This window comes from Rana temporaria, chromosome 5 (assembly GCF_905171775.1).
Source record: "Rana temporaria chromosome 5, aRanTem1.1, whole genome shotgun sequence".
NCBI classification, from domain to species: Eukaryota; Metazoa; Chordata; class Amphibia; order Anura; family Ranidae; genus Rana; species Rana temporaria.
The window spans coordinates 417,468,987-417,489,449 of record NC_053493.1 but is presented as its reverse complement, the minus strand read 5'-3'; the positions used below and the strand labels follow the sequence as shown (position 1 = coordinate 417,489,449).

At 45.9% G+C, this 20,463-nt stretch overlaps 1 protein-coding gene across 1 annotated transcript in view; it reads right to left on the bottom strand.

Annotated features, from left to right (window-relative positions):
* The window catches only part of ARHGAP39 (Rho GTPase activating protein 39), a 175,782-nt gene extending 155,558 nt beyond the window's left edge, over window positions 1-20,224 (bottom strand). Inside the window, exon 1 of the mRNA XM_040354714.1 lies at window positions 20,028-20,224. Within this exon, the coding sequence (XP_040210648.1) occupies window positions 20,028-20,224 (197 nt within the window). The remainder of the gene's footprint in view (window positions 1-20,027) is intronic.
* Between the last annotated feature and the right edge of the window lie 239 nt (window positions 20,225-20,463).

Here is a 20,463-nt window from a genome sequence, read left to right as displayed (position 1 = left end):
ACATGCAAATGAGGGAAATACGGCGATTCACGAACATACGTGCGCCCGACGCAGTGCGCGTAAGTTGTACGTCCGGCGTAAAGTTAGGCCCATAAAGAAGGTGCAACCCAGCAGCAGACATGCAAAGGGCTGCACCAGGGAACACAAGCCGGCGCATTTTACGTTGGACGTGTGTCTGGCTGGGCGTAGGTAACGTTCATGGCGTACGCAGTGATCCGGCGTATCTTAGGCAGTTGTTCCGACGTGGTTGTGAGCAGGCGCAGGGGGATGCGTTCACATCACGGCACATGCGCAGTTCGTGATACGTACCTGTCTGGCGCTTGGCCTATCATTTGCATGGGGTCACGCCCACTTCAGCCTACACCGGCGTATGCCTTTGAATCCCACGCCACGCTGGCTCAGCGTTGGGAGCACTGGCTTGCTGAATGCAATGCTTGCCTCTCTGCGCTACGCCGATGTGGCGTGGCGTAATGTGCGCCCACACTCTGTAAATCTGGGGCTATAACTTTTACGCAAACCAGTCAACAAACGCTTATTGAGATTTTTTTACCAAAAATATGTAGAATACGTATCGGACTAAACTGAGGAAAAATAATGTTTTTTTTATATATTTTTATGGGATATTTATTATAGCAAAAATTAAAAAATATTGTTTTTTTTTCAAAACTGTCGCTCTATTTTTGTTTATAGCGCAAAAAATAAAAACCGCAGAGGTGATCAAATACCACCCAAAGAAAGCTCTATTTGTGGGAAAAAAAGGACATCAAATTTGTTTGGGAGCCACGTCGCACGACCGCGCAATTGTCAGTTAAAGCGACGCAGTGCCGAATTGCAAAAAGGGGCCACACTGTGTGAAAGGGGCCTAAAACACTTTGGGGTAGATCCACAAAGAAATTACGCCTGCGTATCTATTGATACGCCGGCGTCATTTCAAAATTCCCGCGTCGTATCTTGGTTTTGAATCCTCAAAACAAGATACGACGGCATCTCGGCTAGATCCGACAGGCGTACGTCTTCGGACCTTAGATGCAATTTTTCGGCGGCCGCTAGGTGGCGTTTCTGTCGTAATCCGCGTCGAGTATGCAAATTTGCTATTTACGGCGATCCACGAACGTACGTTGGCCCGGCGCATTTTTTTCCATCGTTTGCGTTCGGCTTTCTCCGGGGGAAAGTGAAAGCTGCTATATGGTGGCGTACTCAATGTTAAGTATGGCCATCCTTCCCGCGTACAATTTTGAATTTTTGCGTCGTTCGCGAATAGGAATTTGCGTAGAATGATGTCACCGTCGTAAGCATTGGCTGGTTCCAGTTTAATTTCGAGCATGCGCACTGGGATACCCCCAGGGACGGCGCATGCGCAGTTAAAAAAAAACTTTGATTACATCGGGTCACGACGTATTAATATAAAACACGCCCCCATCGCAGCTGCTGCCACGACCGAGGTATCAATCTTTAGTGTGCGCGGTCTGGTAAACGATAATGGCGGTCTCCGTGGCGGATTCGCCGAAAGATCGCCGTTATCGGTGGCGGGAGAGGGCCCCCCCCCCTCCCGCCGCTCTCCCGCGCCCTCCGCCGCTTACCGGAGCCGTCGGTAGCGGCGGAGGCGATCGGGTGCTGTCGGCTGGTGAGCGGGGACGAGACTGAAGGAAAAATCTCCTTCGCCCGTCCCCATAGCTCCGCTGGGCGGAAGTGACGTCAAAACGTCAGTCCCGCCCAGCCTCTTAAAGAGACAATTATTTTTTTTTGTCATTTGAAAAAATGACATTTCCCAATTTATTTATTTTTTCTGCATTTAAGCCCAAATATGAGATGTGACGTCTTTTTGACCCCAGATCTCATATTTAAGAGGACCTGTCATGCTTTTTTCTATTACAAGGGATGTTTACATTCCTTGTAATAGGAATAAAAGTGATCAATTTTTGTTTTTTTTTCAGTGTAAAAAGTAATAAAAGAAATAAAAAGAAATAAGAAAACAAAAAAAAAATTTTTTTAAAGCGCCCCGTACCGACGAGCTCGCGCGCAGAAGCGAATGCATACGCGAGTAGCGCCCGCATATGAAAACGGTGTTCAAATCACACATGTAAGGTATCGCCGCGATCGTTAGAGCGAGAGCAATAATTCTAGCCCTAGAGCTACTCTGTAGCTCAAAAAATGCAACCTATAGAATTTTTTAAACATCGCCTATCGAGATTTTTAAGGGTAAAAGTTTGACGCCATGCCACAAGCGGGCGCAATTTTTAAGCGTGACATGTTGGGTATCATTTTACTCGGCGTAACATTATCTTTCACAATATATAAAAAAATTGGGCCAAATTAATTGTTGTCTTATTTTTGAATTAAAAAAAGTGATTTTTTTTCCAAAAAAAGTGCGCTTGTAAGACCGCTGCGCAAATACGGTGTGACAAAAAGTATTGCAATGACCACTATTTTATTCTCTAGGGTGTTAGAAAAAAATATATATAATGTTTGGGGGTTTTAAGTAATTTTCTAGCAGAAAAAAATGTTTTAGTCTCGCAAACACCAAATCTGAAAAACACCTAAGGTCTGGAAGTGGTTAATTGCCCCTTTAATTGCCCCCCTGCAGTGATATTCTCCTCCAGATCCCTCGTTTCTGTTTGGGTCTAACCGAATCATATTTTTATTCCGGGAGGAATTCATGGTTACAAATGATCCCATCTGAATGACGAGTGTGACGCGCTGCGTGGGGAAGGAGCGATGGCAAGCGGTGGCAGTTGATTGAGGCGTCTAATTTTGGCAATGTGATGCTGGATGTCGGGAATTTGTATATCTGGAGACAATCTCAGCGCAAGGCGTTCTCGCAGAATCCGCTGAGCGGAACAATTGTCTTCTGTCTTCATCCAAAGCCGCCTCTGCTGGAGCGAGGCAGGATCTATGTGAGGACAGGAGAGTCTCACGTGGCCTCGCATGTGGCAGAGAAGAGAAGAAGTGACAAGAATCCGCCGCGATGCGGAAGGAGAGAGCGCGCCCGCCGACATACACCGCGCTTCCTCTTATTATTTATTACTGACCAGACATGACAGCCGGGCTGGACACAACGTGACCCCGGGACTGCTGATCCTCTGAAGTCACCGATAACCCTTCCAGCACCGGAGTCCTGGGTTCAATCCAGGTCTATGATTGGATGTTCTATTCTTGTCTGTGTGCATTCCACAGACAACACACTGACAGGATGTGGGGGAGGGGACATTAGAGTGTAAGCTCCTCTGGTACAGAGAGTGATGTGACTGAATCAGTGTTCTCTGTACAGCACTGCGGTATATGTCGGAGCTATATAAATGTATAATAATAATAGTGTGTGACGGTGAGGGGGTGGGGTCATTAGAGTGTAAGCTCCTCTGGTACAGAGATTGATGTGACTGGCTCAGTGTTCTCTGTACAGCACTGCAGTATACAGGCCTGGCCCAAGTCATTGTGCTGCCTGGGTCCAAAAATGAAATGCTGCCCCCCCCAACAACTAAGAAAATCACAAGGGTAGTATAGGGGCAGGCTAGGGCAGTATATAGACATGCTAGGATTTATAGATAGGCTACGGTAGTATATAGGCAGGCTATGGTTTATAGACAGGCTAGGGTAGTATATAGACAGGCTAGGGTAGTATAGGGACAGGCTAGGGTTTATAGGCAGGCTAGGATAGAATATGGACAGCTAGGGTAGTAAATGGGCACGCAAGGGTAGTATATAGACAGGCTAGGGTAGTATATAGACAGGCTAGGGTAGTATATGGACAGGCTAGGGTAGTATATAGACAGGCTAGGGTTTATAGAAAGGCTAGGGTAGTATATAGACAGGCTAGGGTAGTATATAGACAGGCTAGGGTAGTATATAGACAGGCTAGGGTAGTATATGGACAGGCTAGGGTAGTATATGGACAGGCTAGGGTAGTATATAGACAGGCTAGGGTAGTATATAGATAGGCTAGGGCAGTATATAGACAGGCTAGGGTAGTATATAGGCAGGCTAGGGTAGTATATAGACAGGCTAGGGTAGTATATAGTCAGGCTAGGATAGTATATAGGCAGGCTAGGGTAGTATATAGACAGGCTAGGGTAGTATATGGACAGGCTAGGATAGTATATAGACAGGCTAGGGTAGTAAATAGACAGGCTAGGGTTTATAGACAGGCTAGGGTAGTATATCGACAGGCTAGGGCTTATAGATAGGCTAGGGTAGTAAATAGACAGGCTAGGGCTTATAGATAGGCTAGGGTAGTAAATAGACAGGCTAGGGTAGTACATAGGCCGGCTAGGGTAGTATATAGACAGGCTAGGGTAGTATATAGACAGGCTAGGGTAGTATATAGACAGGCTACAGTAGTATAGGGACAGGCTAGGGTTTATAGGCAGGTTAGGATAGAATATGGACAGCTAGGGTAGTAAATGGGCACGATAGGGTATTATATAGACAGGCTAGGGTAGTATATAGACAGGCTAGGGTAGTATATGGACAGGCTAGGGTAGTATATAGACAGGCTAGGGTAGTATATAGATAGGCTAGGGCAGTATATAGACAGGCTAGGGTAGTATATAGGCAGGCTAGGGTAGTATATAGACAGGCTAGGGTAGTATATAGTCAGGCTAGGATAGTATATAGGCAGGCTAGGGTAGTATATAGACAGGCTAGGGTAGTATATGGACAGGCTAGGATAGTATATAGACAGGCTATGGTAGTAAATAGACAGGCTAGGGTTTATAGACAGGCTAGGGTAGTATATCGACAGGCTAGGGCTTATAGATAGGCTAGGGTAGTAAATAGACAGGCTAGGGCTTATAGATAGGCTAGGGTAGTAAATAGACAGGCTAGGGTAGTACATAGGCAGGCTAGGGTAGTATATAGACAGGCTAGGGTAGTATATAGACAGGCTAGGGTAGTATATAGGCAGGCTACAGTAGTATAGGGACAGGCTAGGGTTTATAGGCAGGTTAGGATAGAATATGGACAGCTAGGGTAGTAAATGGGCACGATAGGGTATTATATAGACAGGCTAGGGTAGTATATAGACAGGCTAGGGTAGTATATGGACAGGCTAGGGTAGTATATAGACAGGCTAGGGTAGTATATAGATAGGCTAGGGCAGTATATAGACAGGCTAGGGTAGTATATAGGCAGGCTAGGGTAGTATATAGACAGGCTAGGGTAGTATATAGTCAGGCTAGGATAGTATATAGGCAGGCTAGGGTAGTATATAGACAGGCTAGGGTAGTATATGGACAGGCTAGGATAGTATATAGACAGGCTAGGGTAGTAAATAGACAGGCTAGGGTAGTATATCGACAGGCTAGGGCTTATAGATAGGCTAGGGTAGTAAATAGACAGGCTAGGGCTTATAGATAGACTAGGGTAGTAAATAGACAGGCTAGGGTAGTATATAGACAGGCTAGGGTAGTAAATAGACAGGCTAGGGTAGTATATCGACAGGCTAGGGCTTATAGATAGGCTAGGGTAGTAAATAGACAGGCTAGGGCTTATAGATAGACTAGGGTAGTAAATAGACAGGCTAGGGTAGTACATAGGCAGGCTAGGGTAGTATATAGACAGGCTAGGGTAGTATATAGGCAGGCTACAGTAGTATAGGGACAGGCTAGGGTTTATAGGCAGGTTAGGATAGAATATGGACAGCTAGGGTAGTAAATGGGCACGATAGGGTATTATATAGACAGGCTACAGTAGTATATAGACAGGCTAGGGTAGTATATAGACAGTCTAGGGTAGTATATAGACAGGCTAGGGTTTATAGACAGGCTAGGGTAGTATATAGGCAGGCTAGGGTAGTATATAGACAGGCTAGGGTAGTATATAGACAGGCTAGGATAGTATATAGACAGGCTAGGGTAGCATATAGGCAGACTAGGGTAGTATATAGACAGGCTAGGATAGTAAATAGACAGGCTAGGGTAGTATATAGACAGGCTAGGGTAGTATATAGGCAAGCTAGGGTTTATAGACAGGCTAGGGTAGTATATAGACAGGCCAGGGTAGCATATAGACAGGATATGGTAGCATATAGACAGGTTAGGGTAGTACATAGACAGGCTATGGTTTATAGACAGGCTGGGGTAGTATATAGACAGACTAGGGTTTATAGACAGGCTAGGGTAGAATACAGACAGGATAGGGTAGTGTATAGACAGGCTAGGGTAGTATATAGACAGGCTAGGGTAGTGTATAGACAGGCTAGGGTAGTATATAGACAGGCTAAGGTTTATAGACAGGCTAGGGTAGTAAATAGACAGGCTAGGGTAGTATATAGACAGGCTAGGGTTTATAGACAGGCTAGGTTAGTATATAGACAGGCAAGGGCAGTATATAGACCAGCTAAGGTAGTAAATGGGCAAGCTAGGGTAGTATTTAGACAGGCTAGGGCAGTATAGGGGCGGGTTAGGGTACTATAGGGGCAGGGTGGGTGTGATTGTGGGGGGGGGGGGGACATAAGAGTGTAAGCTCCTTTGATACAGAGACTGATGTGACTGGCTGCGGTATACAGTGCCTTGAAAAAGTATTCATACCCCTTGAAATTTTCCACATTTTGTCCAAAAACCTAAATGGCTCAGTGTTCTCTGTACAGCACTGCGGTATATGTCAGAGCTATAGAAACGTATAATAATAATAGTGTGTGACTGTGGGTGGGGGGGGGTTGAAATATTACCAGCTATATCCTCCACCTATAACACCCACACATACCATCTCCCTGCCTGTGTAGTGACCTTGATATAAAATCCTCCTGAATATATTACAAGCATGTTCTTCCCCTTCAGGGCAAGGATTTTCCAGCATTACGATTGGCGCTCCTTCCATTAACTATTAGTCTGCCACGGACGGGTTCAGGACGAGCGGCTGATCAATTCTTCGCTGGGATTAGAATGCAGGAAATAAACTTTGAGCGCTCAGCGCGTTCAATCGATATCTCCACTTAGATGAGATGGGGGGCCGTTCCACGCAGTATCACATTACGGGGGTCTCTCATCCAGAGGGCCCATCGTGAAGACGACGCAGACTACCCAGGGGCCCGATCCTTTGCTGACCTCCCCGTGTGTGTGTCTGCAGTCTCTGCACTGGATAATGTGAGATCAATACATGAATAATAGATCAGAGGAATCGCTTGTACAGCGTGATAATCACAGACTACCCCGTACTGCGCGTTATACGGGAAGAGGACGCCACACGTCGCAAATGCCGTCCAAGACTGAAGAAGAACGAAGAAATAACAAGAGTATAAAGATTGCAGAATCTGACATCGAGCTTCTATATTGTACTGACATTTATATTTTACATTTTTACATTTTAATTTTTTTTGGGGAAAACGTAAAGCCTTTTATGTGATGTCATCACTTGGGCTCCGTGGGCCAGATTCTTGTAGAATGGCGTATCTATGCGGCGGCGTAACGTATCCGTTTTACGTTACGCTGCCGCAACTTACACGGGCAAGTGCTGTAGTCTCAAAGCACGTGCTCCGTAAGTTACGGCGGCGTAGCGCAATTCTGCCGGCGTAAGCCCGCCTAATTCAAATGTGGAAGGGGGGGGCGTGTTTTATGTTAAACTACTGTGACCCGACGTGATTGACGTTTTTCACGAACAGCGCATGCGGCGTCCGTGGAAATCTCCCAGTGTGCATTGCTCCTAATACGCCGCAAGGACGTATTGGTTTTGACGTGGATGTAAATTACGTCCAGCCCCATTCACGGACGACTTACGCAAACGACGTAACTTTTTCAAATTTCGGGAACGACGACCATACTTAACATTGGTACGCCGCATCTACGCCTGGGCAGCGGTAACTTTACGCTGGGAAAAGCCTAACCTAAACGTCGTAACTTTACTGCGTCGGCCGCGCGTACTTTTGGGAATTCGCGTATCTAGCTAATTTGCATACTCGACGCGGAATTCGACGGAAGCGCCACCTAGCGGTCAAAAAAAAAAATGCAGTTACGATCCGACGGCGTAAGAGACTTACGCCTGTCGGATCTAATGGATATCTATGCGTAACTAATTCTAAGAATCGTGCGCATAGATACGACGGCTCAGATTAGGACTTACGACGGCGTACATGGTGCTGCGCCGTCGTAAGTCCTTTGAGAATCTGGGCCTGTGTTTTCTGTGCAATGTAGGCAGATCATAGCTGGTGGGAGGGATGACATCACCCCTGGGTCTCTCTGCTTCTCTATGCTCAGGCAGATCATGGCTGGTGGGAGGGATGACATCACCCCCTGGGTCTCTCTGCTTCTCTATGCTCAGGGGCTGGTGGGAGGGATGACATCACCCCTGGGTCTCTCTGCTTCTCTATGCTCAGGCAGATCATGGCTGGTGGGAGGGATGACATCACCGCTGGGTCTCTGCTTCTCTATGCTCAGGCAGATCATGGCTGGTGGGAGGGATGACATCACCCCTGGGCCTCTCTGCTTCTCTATGCTCAGGGGCTGGTGGGAGGGATGACATCACCCCTGGGCCTCTCTGCTTCTCTATGCTCAGGCAGATCATGGCTGGTGGGAGGGATGACATCACCCCTGGGTCTCTCTGCTTCTCTATGCTCAGGCAGATCATGGCTGGTGGGAGGGATGGCATCACCCCTGGGTCTCTCTGCTTCTCTATGCTCAGGCATGGCTGGTGGGAGGGATGACATCACCCCTGGGTCTCTCTGCTTCTCTATGCTCAGGCAGATCATGGCTGGTGGGAGGGATGACATCACCCCCTGGGTCTCTCTGCTTCTCTATGCTCAAGCAGATCATGGCTGGTGGGAGGGATGACATCACCCCCTGGGTCTCTCTGCTTCTCTATGCTCAAGCAGATCATGGCTGGTGGGAGGGATGACATCACCCCCTGGGTCTCTCTGCTTCTCTATGCTCAGGCAGATCATGGCTGGTGGGAGGGATGACATCACCCCCTGGGTCTCTCTGCTTCTCTATGCTCAGGCAGATCATGGCTGGTGGGAGGGATGACATCACCCCCTGGGTCTCTCTGCTTCTCTATGCTCAGGCAGATCATGGCTGGTGGGAGGGATGACATCACCCCCTGGGTCTCTCTGCTTCTCTATGCTCAAGCAGATCATGGCTGGTGGGAGGGATGACATCACCCCCTGGGTCTCTCTGCTTCTCTATGCTCAAGCAGATCATGGCTGGTGGGAGGGATGACATCACCCCCTGGGTCTCTCTGCTTCTCTATGCTCAGGCAGATCATGGCTGGTGGGAGGGATGACATCACCCCCTGGGTCTCTCTGCTTCTCTATGCTCAGGCAGATCATGGCTGGTGGGAGGGATGACATCACCCCCTGGGTCTCTCTGCTTCTCTATGCTCAGGCAGATCATGGCTGGTGGGAGGGGCCAGTAGGGTTCTGTACATAGCGCCCAGCGCCCCGCCCTCAGTACTCCTCTCCGGTGCCCTCAGTCCTGATCTAAGCAGTGGGCGGGCTCTTGGGAGGAGTTATACAAATATTAAAATGCCTTGATGGGTGGGTGTCATTGTGGGGGGCTAGATTTAGGGCTAGATTTAGGCGATGCCATGGTGTGAGTGGTTAGGGGTTCTGTATTGGGAGTCTCTGTGATTGGGGGGCAAACTGACGGGGGGACCCTGTGATTGAGGGGCTCAGTGATAGGAGGACTCTGATGGGATGGAGAGGCTCAGATGTATTGGGGGACTCATGTATGGGGGCATTTGATGTATATGGGTGACCCTGATGTGCTTGGGGCTTCTGATGTGATGGGTGGGCCCTAAAGTGAAGGGGGGGCTTTGTTGTGATGGGGTATTTCTAATATGATGGGGGACCTCCGATGTGATGGGAGACTCTGATGTGATAAGAGGTCTATGTGATGGGGGATCTCTGATATGATGGAGGACATCTCAGTTGATGGGGGATCTCTGATGTGATGGGGGGACCTCTGGTGTGATGGAGGGACCTCTGGTGTGATGGGGGGACCTCTGGTGTAATGGGAGACCTCTGATGTGATAGGAGACCTCTGATATGATAGGAGACCTCTGATGTGATGGGAGACCTCTGATGTGATAGGAGACCTCTGATGTGATAGGAGACCTCTGATGTGATAGGAGACCTCTGATGTGATGGGAGACCTCTGATGTGATAGGAGACCTCTGATGTGATAGGAGACCTCTGATGTGATGGGAGACCTCTGATGTGATGGGGGATCTCTGATATGATGGAGGACCTCTCAGTTGATGGGGGACCTCTGATGTAATAGGAGAACTCTGATGTGATGGGTGGATCTCTGATATGATAGGAGACCTCTGATGTGATGGGGGGGTTGATGTTATGGGGGAGCCAGTACAGGGAAGGAGGCCGGAGGTCAGATTTAATGTCCTCTCCTTAGAAGTCTCTGCTCGCTCCTATATAAGACTGACTGGCTCCTGGATTCTGCCAGCACCTCTCTTTGCCATGTGCAGCCGTCTGGCACTGAAGTTGAGCGGTTGGGTCTGCTTGTTTGTGGAAGACCTGATTGTAAGGTGGGATGGATCTGATTGTGAGGTGGGATGGATCTGATTGTGAGCTGGGATGGATCTGATTGTGAGGTGGGATGGATCTGATTGTGAGGTGGGAAGACATGATTGTGAGGTGGGAAGACATGATTGTGAGGTGGGATGGATCTGATTGTGAGGTGGGAAGACATGATTGTGAGGTGGGATGGATCTGATTGTGAGGTGGGAAGACATGATTGTGAGGTGGGATGGATCTGATTGTGAGGTGGGATGGATCTGATTGTGAGGTGGGATGGATCTGATTGTGAGGTGGGAAGACATGATTGTGAGGTGGGAAGACATGATTGTGAGGTGGGATGGATCTGATTGTGAGGTGGGAAGACATGATTGTGGGGTGGGAAGACATGAGGTAGGATTGATCTGACTGTGAGGTGGGAAGACATGATTGTGAGGTGGGAAGACATGATTGTGAGGTGGGAAGACATGATTGTGAGGTGGGAAGACATGATTGTGAGGTGGGATGGATCTGATTGTGAGGTGGGAAGACATGATTGTGAGGTGGGATGGATCTGATTGTGAGGTGGGAAGACATGATTGTGAGGTGGGAAGACATGATTGTGAGGTGGGAAGACATGATTGAGAGGTGGGATGGATCTGATTGTGAGGTGGGAAGACATGATTGTGAGGTGGGATGGATCTGATTGTGAGGTGGGAAGACACGATTGTGAGGAGGGATGGATCTGATTGTTAGGTGGGAAGACATGATTGTGAGGTGGGAGGGATCGGATTGTGAGGTGGGAAGACATGATTGTGAGGTGGGAGTGATCGGATTTGAGGTGGGAAGACATGATTGTGAGGTGGGATGGATCGGATTGTGAGGTGGGAAGACATGATTGTGAGGTGGGAGGGATCGGATTTGAGGTGGGATGATATGATTGTGAGGTGGGAGGGATCGGATTGTGAGGTGGGAAGACATGATTGTGAGGTGGGAGTGATCGGATTTGAGGTGGGAAGACATGATTGTGAGGTGGGATGGATCGGATTGTGAGGTGGGAAGACATGATTGTGAGGTGGGAGGGATCGGATTTGAGGTGGGATGATATGATTGTGAGGTGGGAGGGATCGGATTGTGAGGTGGGAAGACATGATTGTGAGGTAGGATTGATCTGACTGTGAGGTGGGATGGATCTGATTAAAGAGAGGACACCGCGGTGATCACCGGACCGCCATACCACACCGGCTCTCTCCTTCGGTAATAGAATATGGACAGAGATTTCCTCCTGCTCCCTTTTCACCCTCCGGTGACGAGTTCACAATTTCCGATATTTGAGGAGATTAAAATAGAATTCGGGGTAAACGGGAGCCGTGTAGGAAATCACAGAAAGGTCAGCCGGGTCTGACTGGAGTTCTGATGGAACGGCGAAAGCGCGACAAAGAGACAGACGCGGCAAGAGAAGGAAACAACGCCAAATAGGATTACCGAGTCACACCTACAGCACTGCGGTATATGTCAGAGCTATATAAATGTATAATAATAATAGTGTGTGACTGTGGGGAGAGGGGACATTAGAGTGTAAGCTCCTCTGGTACAGAGACTGATTGGCTCAGTGATCTCTGTACAGGGGGGGGGGACATTAGAGTGTAAGCTCCTCTGGTGCTCTTCATGCCCAGTACAGCTGTAAATAACCGATATAAATCCGGCACATTTCATTACAATCATAAAAGGGAAAGATTGGTTGACGGCCCAGCTGCCACAGTCAGTTACAGGCACAATGTATTGATCCGAGACTCAAAGATTTATCAGGATTGAAATGAAATTGGAGAACGCTTTCAGTTAAGCTGTCACTCCGCTCCGGCATTTTAATCGATGTTGTTTTTCAGATGCATTTTTTATTAGCGGGACTATAAAACTCCAGCAGATGTCAGCAGGGCTGGGAAAGAAACTAAAGACGCCGAATGCAAAAGACATAAAAAAAAAAAAACGCACAATCTTGTGTCTAAAGAGGAACTCCGAGCCGGCTGTGGCCCTGAACTCCGCATACAACCTATATGTGAACCTGCCCCTGGAGGTCAGACACGGCACTGCAACCCACAAGTGAACTGGGTAGGCCGCGGCTCGTCTCCGGAGATGGCACGGGCATGTAAATCCTGGAGTCTGTGCAGCTCTTGGCTGTGTTCACAAATTATTTATTATACACGATTTCTATCATTTATATATATATATTTTTTATTTGTATTATTATTTTTATATATATATATATATATATATATATATATAGAATATATATATATATATATAGATATATAGATATATAGAATATATATATATATATATATATATATATATATATATATATATATAGAATATATATATAGATATATATATATATATATATAGAATATATATATATATAATATATATATATAGAATATATATATATATATATATATATATATATATATATATATATATATATATATATATAGAATATATATATATAGAATATATATATATAGAATATATATATATAGAATATATATATATAGAATATATATATATATAGAATATATATATATAGAATATATATATATATAGAATATATATATATATATATATATATATATATAGAATATATATATATATAGAATATATATATATATAGAATATATATATATATATATATATATATATATATATATAAAATATATAAAATTATAATTATTTATTATACACAATGGGGCAGATCCACAAAAGAATTACGCGTAAATTTCCTGCGTCGTATCTTTGTTTTGTATCCACAAAACAAAGATACGACGGCATCTCGGCTAGATCCGACAGGCGTACGTCTTAATACGCCGTCGGATCTAAGCTGCGATTTTTCTGTGGCCGCTAGGTTTGCGTTTCCGTCGAAATTCCGCATCGAGTATGCAAATTAGCTAGTTACGGCGATCCACGAACGTACGAGCGGCCGGCGCATTCGGTTTACGTAGTTTGCATTCGGCTTTTCCCGGCGTATAGTTAAAGCTGCTGTTCTGAGGCGTACTCAATGTCAAGTATGGCCGTCGTTCCCGCGTAAAATTTTGAATTTTTTACGTCGTTTGCGTAAGTCGTTTGCGAATAGGGATTTGCGTAGAATGACGTCACCGTCGTGAGCATTGGCTTTTTCCGGATTAATTTCGAGAATGCGCACTGGGATACCCCCACGGACGGCGCATGCGCAGTTTAAAAAAAAAACGTTGTTTACGTCGGGTCACGACGTATTTACATAAAACACGCCCCCATCACAGGTATTTGAATGGCACGCCCTTATGCCGCAAAATATACACTACGCCGCCGTAACTTAAGCCGCAAATTCATTGAGGATTCAAAGCAAAAAAAGATAAGTTACGGCGGCGGCGTAGTGTATCTTAGATACGCTACGCCCGCCGCATTAATGCGCCGTTGTTTGTGGATCTACCCCAATTTCTATAATTTATATATATATATATATATATATATATATATATATATATATATATATATATATATATATATAAAATTATAATTATTTATTATACACAATTTCTATAATATATATATATATATATATATATATATATATATATATATATATTTCCGACAACAAATGTTGGCTGTGCATGCTCTCTCTTAAAAAATAAGCCAACTTGCTTTAAATTTAACCGATGGGAAAAAAACGATCGTTAGTAGGCACAACCATCGGTTAAAAATCCACGCATGCTCAGAATCAAGTCGACGCATGCTTGGAAGCATTGAACTTCGTTTTTTTCAGTCGTTGTGTTTTACGTCACCGGGTTCTGACACGATCGGTTATTTAACCACTTAAGGACCCCTTCACGCCGATATACGTCGGCAGAATGGCACGGCTGGGCACATCAACATACATGTACGTGGCTCTTTAAGCCCAGCCGTGGGGTGGCGCGCGCCCGCGACCCAGGCCGAAGCTCCGTAACCGGGACCGCGGGACCCGATTACCGCTGGAGTCCCGCGATCGCTCCCCGGAGCTGAAGAACGGGGAGAGCTGTGTGTAAACACAGCTTCCCCGTTCTTCACTGTGGCTCCGTCATCGATCGTGTGTTCCCTTTTATAGGGATACACAATCGATGACGTCACACCTACAGCCACACCCCCCTACAGTTAGAAACACATATTAGGTCACACATAACCCCTCCAGCGCCCCCTTGTGGTTAACTCCCAAACTGCAATTGTCATTTTCACAGTAAACAATGCATTTTTTTGCTGTGAAAATGACAATGGTCCCAAAAATGTGTCAAAATTGTCCGATGTGTCCGCCATAATGTCGCAGTCACGAAAAAAATCGCTGATCGCCGCCATTAGTAGTAAAAAAAAAATAATAAAAATGCAATAAAACTATCCCCTATTTTGTAAACGCTATAATTTTTTGCGCAAACCAACCGATAAACGATTATTGTGATTTGATTTTACCAAAAATAGGTAGAAGAATACGTATCGGCCTAAACTGAGGGAAAAAAACGTTTTTTATATATTTTTGGGGGATATTTATTATAGCAAAAAGTAAAAAATATTGCTTTTTTTTTTCAAAATTGTCGCTCTATTTTTGTTTTTTTAGCGCAAAAAATAAAAACCGCAGAGGTGATCAAATCACACCAAAAGAAAGCTCTATTTGTGGGGGAAAAAGGACATACATTTTGTTTGGGAGCCACGTCGCACGACCACGCAATTGTCAGTTAAAGCGACGCAGTGCCGAATCACAAAAACTGGCCGGGTCCTTTACCTGCATAAAGGTCCGGGTCTTAAGTGGTTAAAGCGGAGGTTCACCCGCACATAACACTTTTTCCCCTTAGATTCCTGCTCGTTTTGTCTAGGGGAATCGGCTAGTTGTTTTAAAATATGAGCCGTACTTACCGTTTACGAGATGCATCTTCTCCGCCGCTTCCGGGTATGGGCTGCGGGAATGGGCGTTCCTATTTTGATTGACAGTCTTCCGAGAGGCTTCCGACGGTCGCATCCATCGCGTCACGATTTTCCAAAAGAAGCCGAACGTCGGTGCGCAGGCGCAGTATAGAGCCGCACCGACGATCGGCTTCTTTCGGCTACTAGTGACGCGATGGATGCGACCGTCGGAAGCCTCTCGGAAGACTGTCAATCAAGAAGGAACGCCCTCTCCCGAAGACCCATACCTGGAAGCGGCGGAGAAGATGCATCTCGAAAACGGGTAAGTACGGATCATATTTTAAAACAACTAGCCGATTCCCCTAGACAAAACGAGCAGGAAGCTAAGGGGAAAAGAGAAAAAAATATATAATTGGGTGAACTCCCGCTTTAAGTGATACGGTTGGGAAGTTGGTTAAGCGTGATACAAAACGCACTAAATCCGCGATGATGGGAGTAGGACGAGCACCCGACGCCCTTTTTTCCCCTCTCTGCAGCTTCTGTGCTCATCAATAAAAGATGGAAGTGAGAAGTTTTGTTCCTGATGACGGGAGGCCAAGCGGAGACCAGAGGCTGGAAATTCTGATCGGGGCGAATTAATGACTTCTGGTAAGCCGTACATTATCTGGGAGGGTCCTATCGCTTCCCGACCTCATCTCTTTCCATAGACAAGGTTTTTTTTTTTTTTGGTAACGCAAAGTGGAAAGACGTTTGCCGAGAGGAGACAGGAGGCTGCCAGGGACGGCGATTCATCATCAAGCCTCTCGTCAATCACAGAGCCAGACGGCCCCACCTTGATTGATGGGACAGATGATGTCACTGATGGCTCTTCTAGATGTATAAAAGGCAAATATCCGCGCTTAGGAAACACTAGTTGGAAATATGTAACAATATTAAGATTCAAACATTCCAGAATAAAAATAAAATAAAATTGTAATTGTAGTTAGACTGCAGCCCCCCCAAAAATGTGATCCCCTAGAGGATACAGAGATAATGGGCAGTGGTGTGGGGGTGGTGGCGCTGTCTAAGTGGAGGCTGATATTACCCAGAGGTAGTATGAGCAAACTATATGGACTTCAGAATAAATGTGTGTCCTGAATATAGTGCCTCTTACAGTATGTGATGTGCCAGTGGTAAAATTACTTAGGTGTGGCTAAGACCACATGCTCTAGTGTACAAATAAGTATATAACGTTGAACAACAGTATTAATACTAAAAAGTGATAGCATACAGCATGAATGCCAAAAAGTGTGTCCAAAAAAGTAAAAAAATCCACAAAATCCAAAAAAGTGTCTATAAGTTCAAAGAAGAATATATATAAAATTATATATATATAAAAAACACACCAATCCGGGTGTAAACCGGTATAAATAATATAAATAAACAGCAGTCCAGAGTGATAATGGTGACAATGTGACTCTCCAAGTAGGTAGGTGATCACAATATGCAGTGGTGCAGTGATGCGAAGTGGGTCCGGTGCTCCCCCTCCTGGGTCCCTACTCACCAGAGGCCCTCACCCCTGCAGGGGTAAAGTGCATAAAGGATATCCCACCGACTCGGGTCCTCGCTCTCCTATTAGGTCCTACGGTCCAGCTGGTACCAAACAGATCCTGGGTGACCGGATTCCTCCAAGGGATGAAAAAAAGGTCTCATAGAGTAGTGGGTTCGGGTTCCAGTGGGTAAGTTTTATTGGTACAGCCAAAGGCTTATACTAATACAATGTATACAAATATATATATGCACAAAAATAAAAATATATATATGTATAAAAATGGATTAAAAAATAAAATAAAATAAAAACTGGGGCCAAATAGAATGCTTGTGGATACAAGCAGACAGTTGGCTATATACTGACAAGCTTCCCAGCACAGCACAAACTCCACAAAAGAGAACCAGCGTGGGAACGGCGTGCGTTCCACCAGGTAAACAGCTGGTTAGTCCAGGAAGTGCGTGCGGGCGTGCGTGTATCCGCTTTACGCACGTTTCGTTCTCTTACGTCTTCTGAAGCGGTAAGAGAACGAAACGTGCGTAAAGCGGATACACGCACGCCCGCACGCACTTCCTGGACTAACCAGCTGTTTACCTGGTGGAACGCACGCCGTTCCCACGCTGGTTCTCTTTTGTGGAGTTTGTGCTGTGCTGGGAAGCTTGTCAGTATATAGCCAACTGTCTGCTTGTATCCACAAGCATTCTATTTGGCCCCAGTTTTTATTTTATTTTATTTTTTAATCCATTTTTATACATATATATATTTTTATTTTTGTGCATATATATATTTGTATACATTGTATTAGTATAAGCCTTTGGCTGTACCAATAAAACTTACCCACTGGAACCCGAACCCACTACTCTATGAGACCTTTTTTTCATCCCTTGGAGGAATCCGGTCACCCAGGATCTGTTTGGTACCAGCTGGACCGTAGGACCTAATAGGAGAGCGAGGACCCGAGTCGGTGGGATATCCTTTATGCACTTTACCCCTGCAGGGGTGAGGGCCTCTGGTGAGTAGGGACCCAGGAGGGGGAGCACCGGACCCACTTCGCATCACTGCACCACTGCATATTGTGATCACCTACCTACTTGGAGAGTCACATTGTCACCATTATCACTCTGGACTGCTGTTTATTTATATTATTTATACCGGTTTACACCCGGATTGGTGTGTTTTTTATATATATATAATTTTATATATATTCTTCTTTGAACTTATAGACACTTTTTTGGATTTTGTGGATTTTTTTACTTTTTTGGACACACTTTTTGGCATTCATGCTGTATGCTATCACTTTTTAGTATTAATACTGTTGTTCAACGTTATATACTTATTTGTACACTAGAGCATGTGGTCTTAGCCACACCTAAGTAATTTTACCACTGGCACATCACATACTGTAAGAGGCACTATATTCAGGACACACATTTATTCTGAAGTCCATATAGTTTGCTCATACTACCTCTGGGTAATATCAGCCTCCACTTAGACAGCGCCACCACCCCCACACCACTGCCCATCTTCTAGATGTATGACATAATAAACAGCCTGCCAGCTAAACCTACAACACGCAACAATCTGCACCGAAAACTGGTAAAAATATTCCCTAGCTAAAGCATCGAACCGATATAATCCTTAACCACTTCCATACCGGGGCTATTCCGACACTCCTCTCCTACATATAAAAAATCTGCATTTTTTTTTCCTAGAAAATTACTCAGAACCCCCAAACATTATGGGCCAGATTCAGGTAGGAGATACGACGGCGTATCCCCAGATACGCCGTCGTATTTCTGAGTGTGAGGCGTCGTATCTTAGCGCCTGATTCAAAGAATCAGATACGCCAGAATTTGTATAAGATACGACCAGCGTAAGTCTCCTACGCCGTCGTATCTTAACTGCATATTTACGCTGGCCGCTAGGGGCGTGTACGCCGATTTACGCCTAGAAATATGTAAATCAGCTAGATACGCCTATTCACGAACGTACGCCCGGCCGTCGCAGTACAGATACGCCATTTACGTAAGGCTTTTTCCGGCGTAAAGTTACCCCTGCTATATGAGGCGCAGCCAATGTTAAGTATGGACGTTGGGCCAGCGTCAAATTTTCCGTCGATTACGTCGTTTGCGTAAGTCGTTCGCGAATAGGGCTGGGCGTAATTTACGTTCACGTCGAAAAGCATTGTTTTTTTGCGGGTTAATTTGGAGCATGCGCACTGGGATACTTTCACGGACGGCGCATGCGCCGTTGGTAAAAAGCGTCATTTACGTAGGGGCCCCGATGACTTTGCATAAAACACGCCCACATCTTACAGATTTGAATTAGGCGGGCTTACGCCGGCCAATTTACGCTACGCCGCCGCAACTTACGGAGCAAGTGCTTTGTGAATAATGCACTTGCCTGTCAAAGTTGCGGAGGCGTAGCGTAAAAATAGGATACGCTACGCCTGCACAGAGTTACGCACTCCCTACCTGAATCTGCCCCTATATATGTTTTTTTAGCAGAGACCCTAGGGCAGTGATGGTGAACCTCGGCACCCCAGGTGTTTTGGAACTACATTTCCCATGATATCTCATGCATTCTGCAGTGTAGTTGAGCAGCATGGGAAATGGAGTTCTAAAACATCTTGGGTCCCGAGGTTCACCATCACTGGCCTAGGCTATAAGAAGATTGCCAATACCCTGAAACTGAGCTGCAGCACGGTGGCCAAGACCATACAGCGGCGTAACTTAAATCCTGAGGCGTAAGGCGGGGTTATTGCAAGTGGGAAGGAAGTGGGCGTGCTTCATTGTAATGAGCCGTGACCCCATGCAAATGAAGGGCCGGCCGTACTGCGCATGCGCGCACGAATCTGCTTCTCACTGGGCATGTGCAGAACTTTGCTCGGCGCAATCAGTGAGATAGGAAACAGGCCAAGCGTACTTAGTTTGAGGATCGCCCTGTGAGTCTCTATGTAATCATAATGTATGACCCTCTTTTGGAGCCCCAGCTGGCTCCTAGATTAGATGTCTAGATTCTATATTAATGTGTCCAGCCCTGCTGCACACTGACTGCCGGGTGATCCTACCGGAGTCCAATAACACCCTCTGTACCGCAATCTGCATGCTTGCCAACGCCTGGAAGATCCAGTACGCGCTCCGATGCTTTGCCGGCCCTCCTTACAAAGTGTATTCTGTAGATTTCTCTTTGGCAGCAACATACGGAAGATGGAGAACAATCTGCCGCACATTATGTTCATCGGAAAACTGCTCTTGTCGTTGCTGCTCTGTCAGTTTGGTGGGATCAGCAAGTTCTAATCTCTGGCACAGCGGGTAAACACAAATGTGAACTGTATACGGTATATACTCCATGTATGTCATTCTTCATGTTATATCACTGCTACCATTATTCCAACCTGTGCCGGGGGGGGGGGGGGGGGGGAGGAAAAGAGGGGTCATATTTACCGGCTAAAAGGAAATCACCGCAATGTGGGGGAGAAGATTGCCAACCAATGAGTTAATAGCGTTAGGATTCCCCATATGAAGCCGTGTAGCAGAGCTGTTGGTAGCACCGCCCCTGCAGAGTCCCTGAGTGAAGTCACCACCCATGCAAAGTCCCA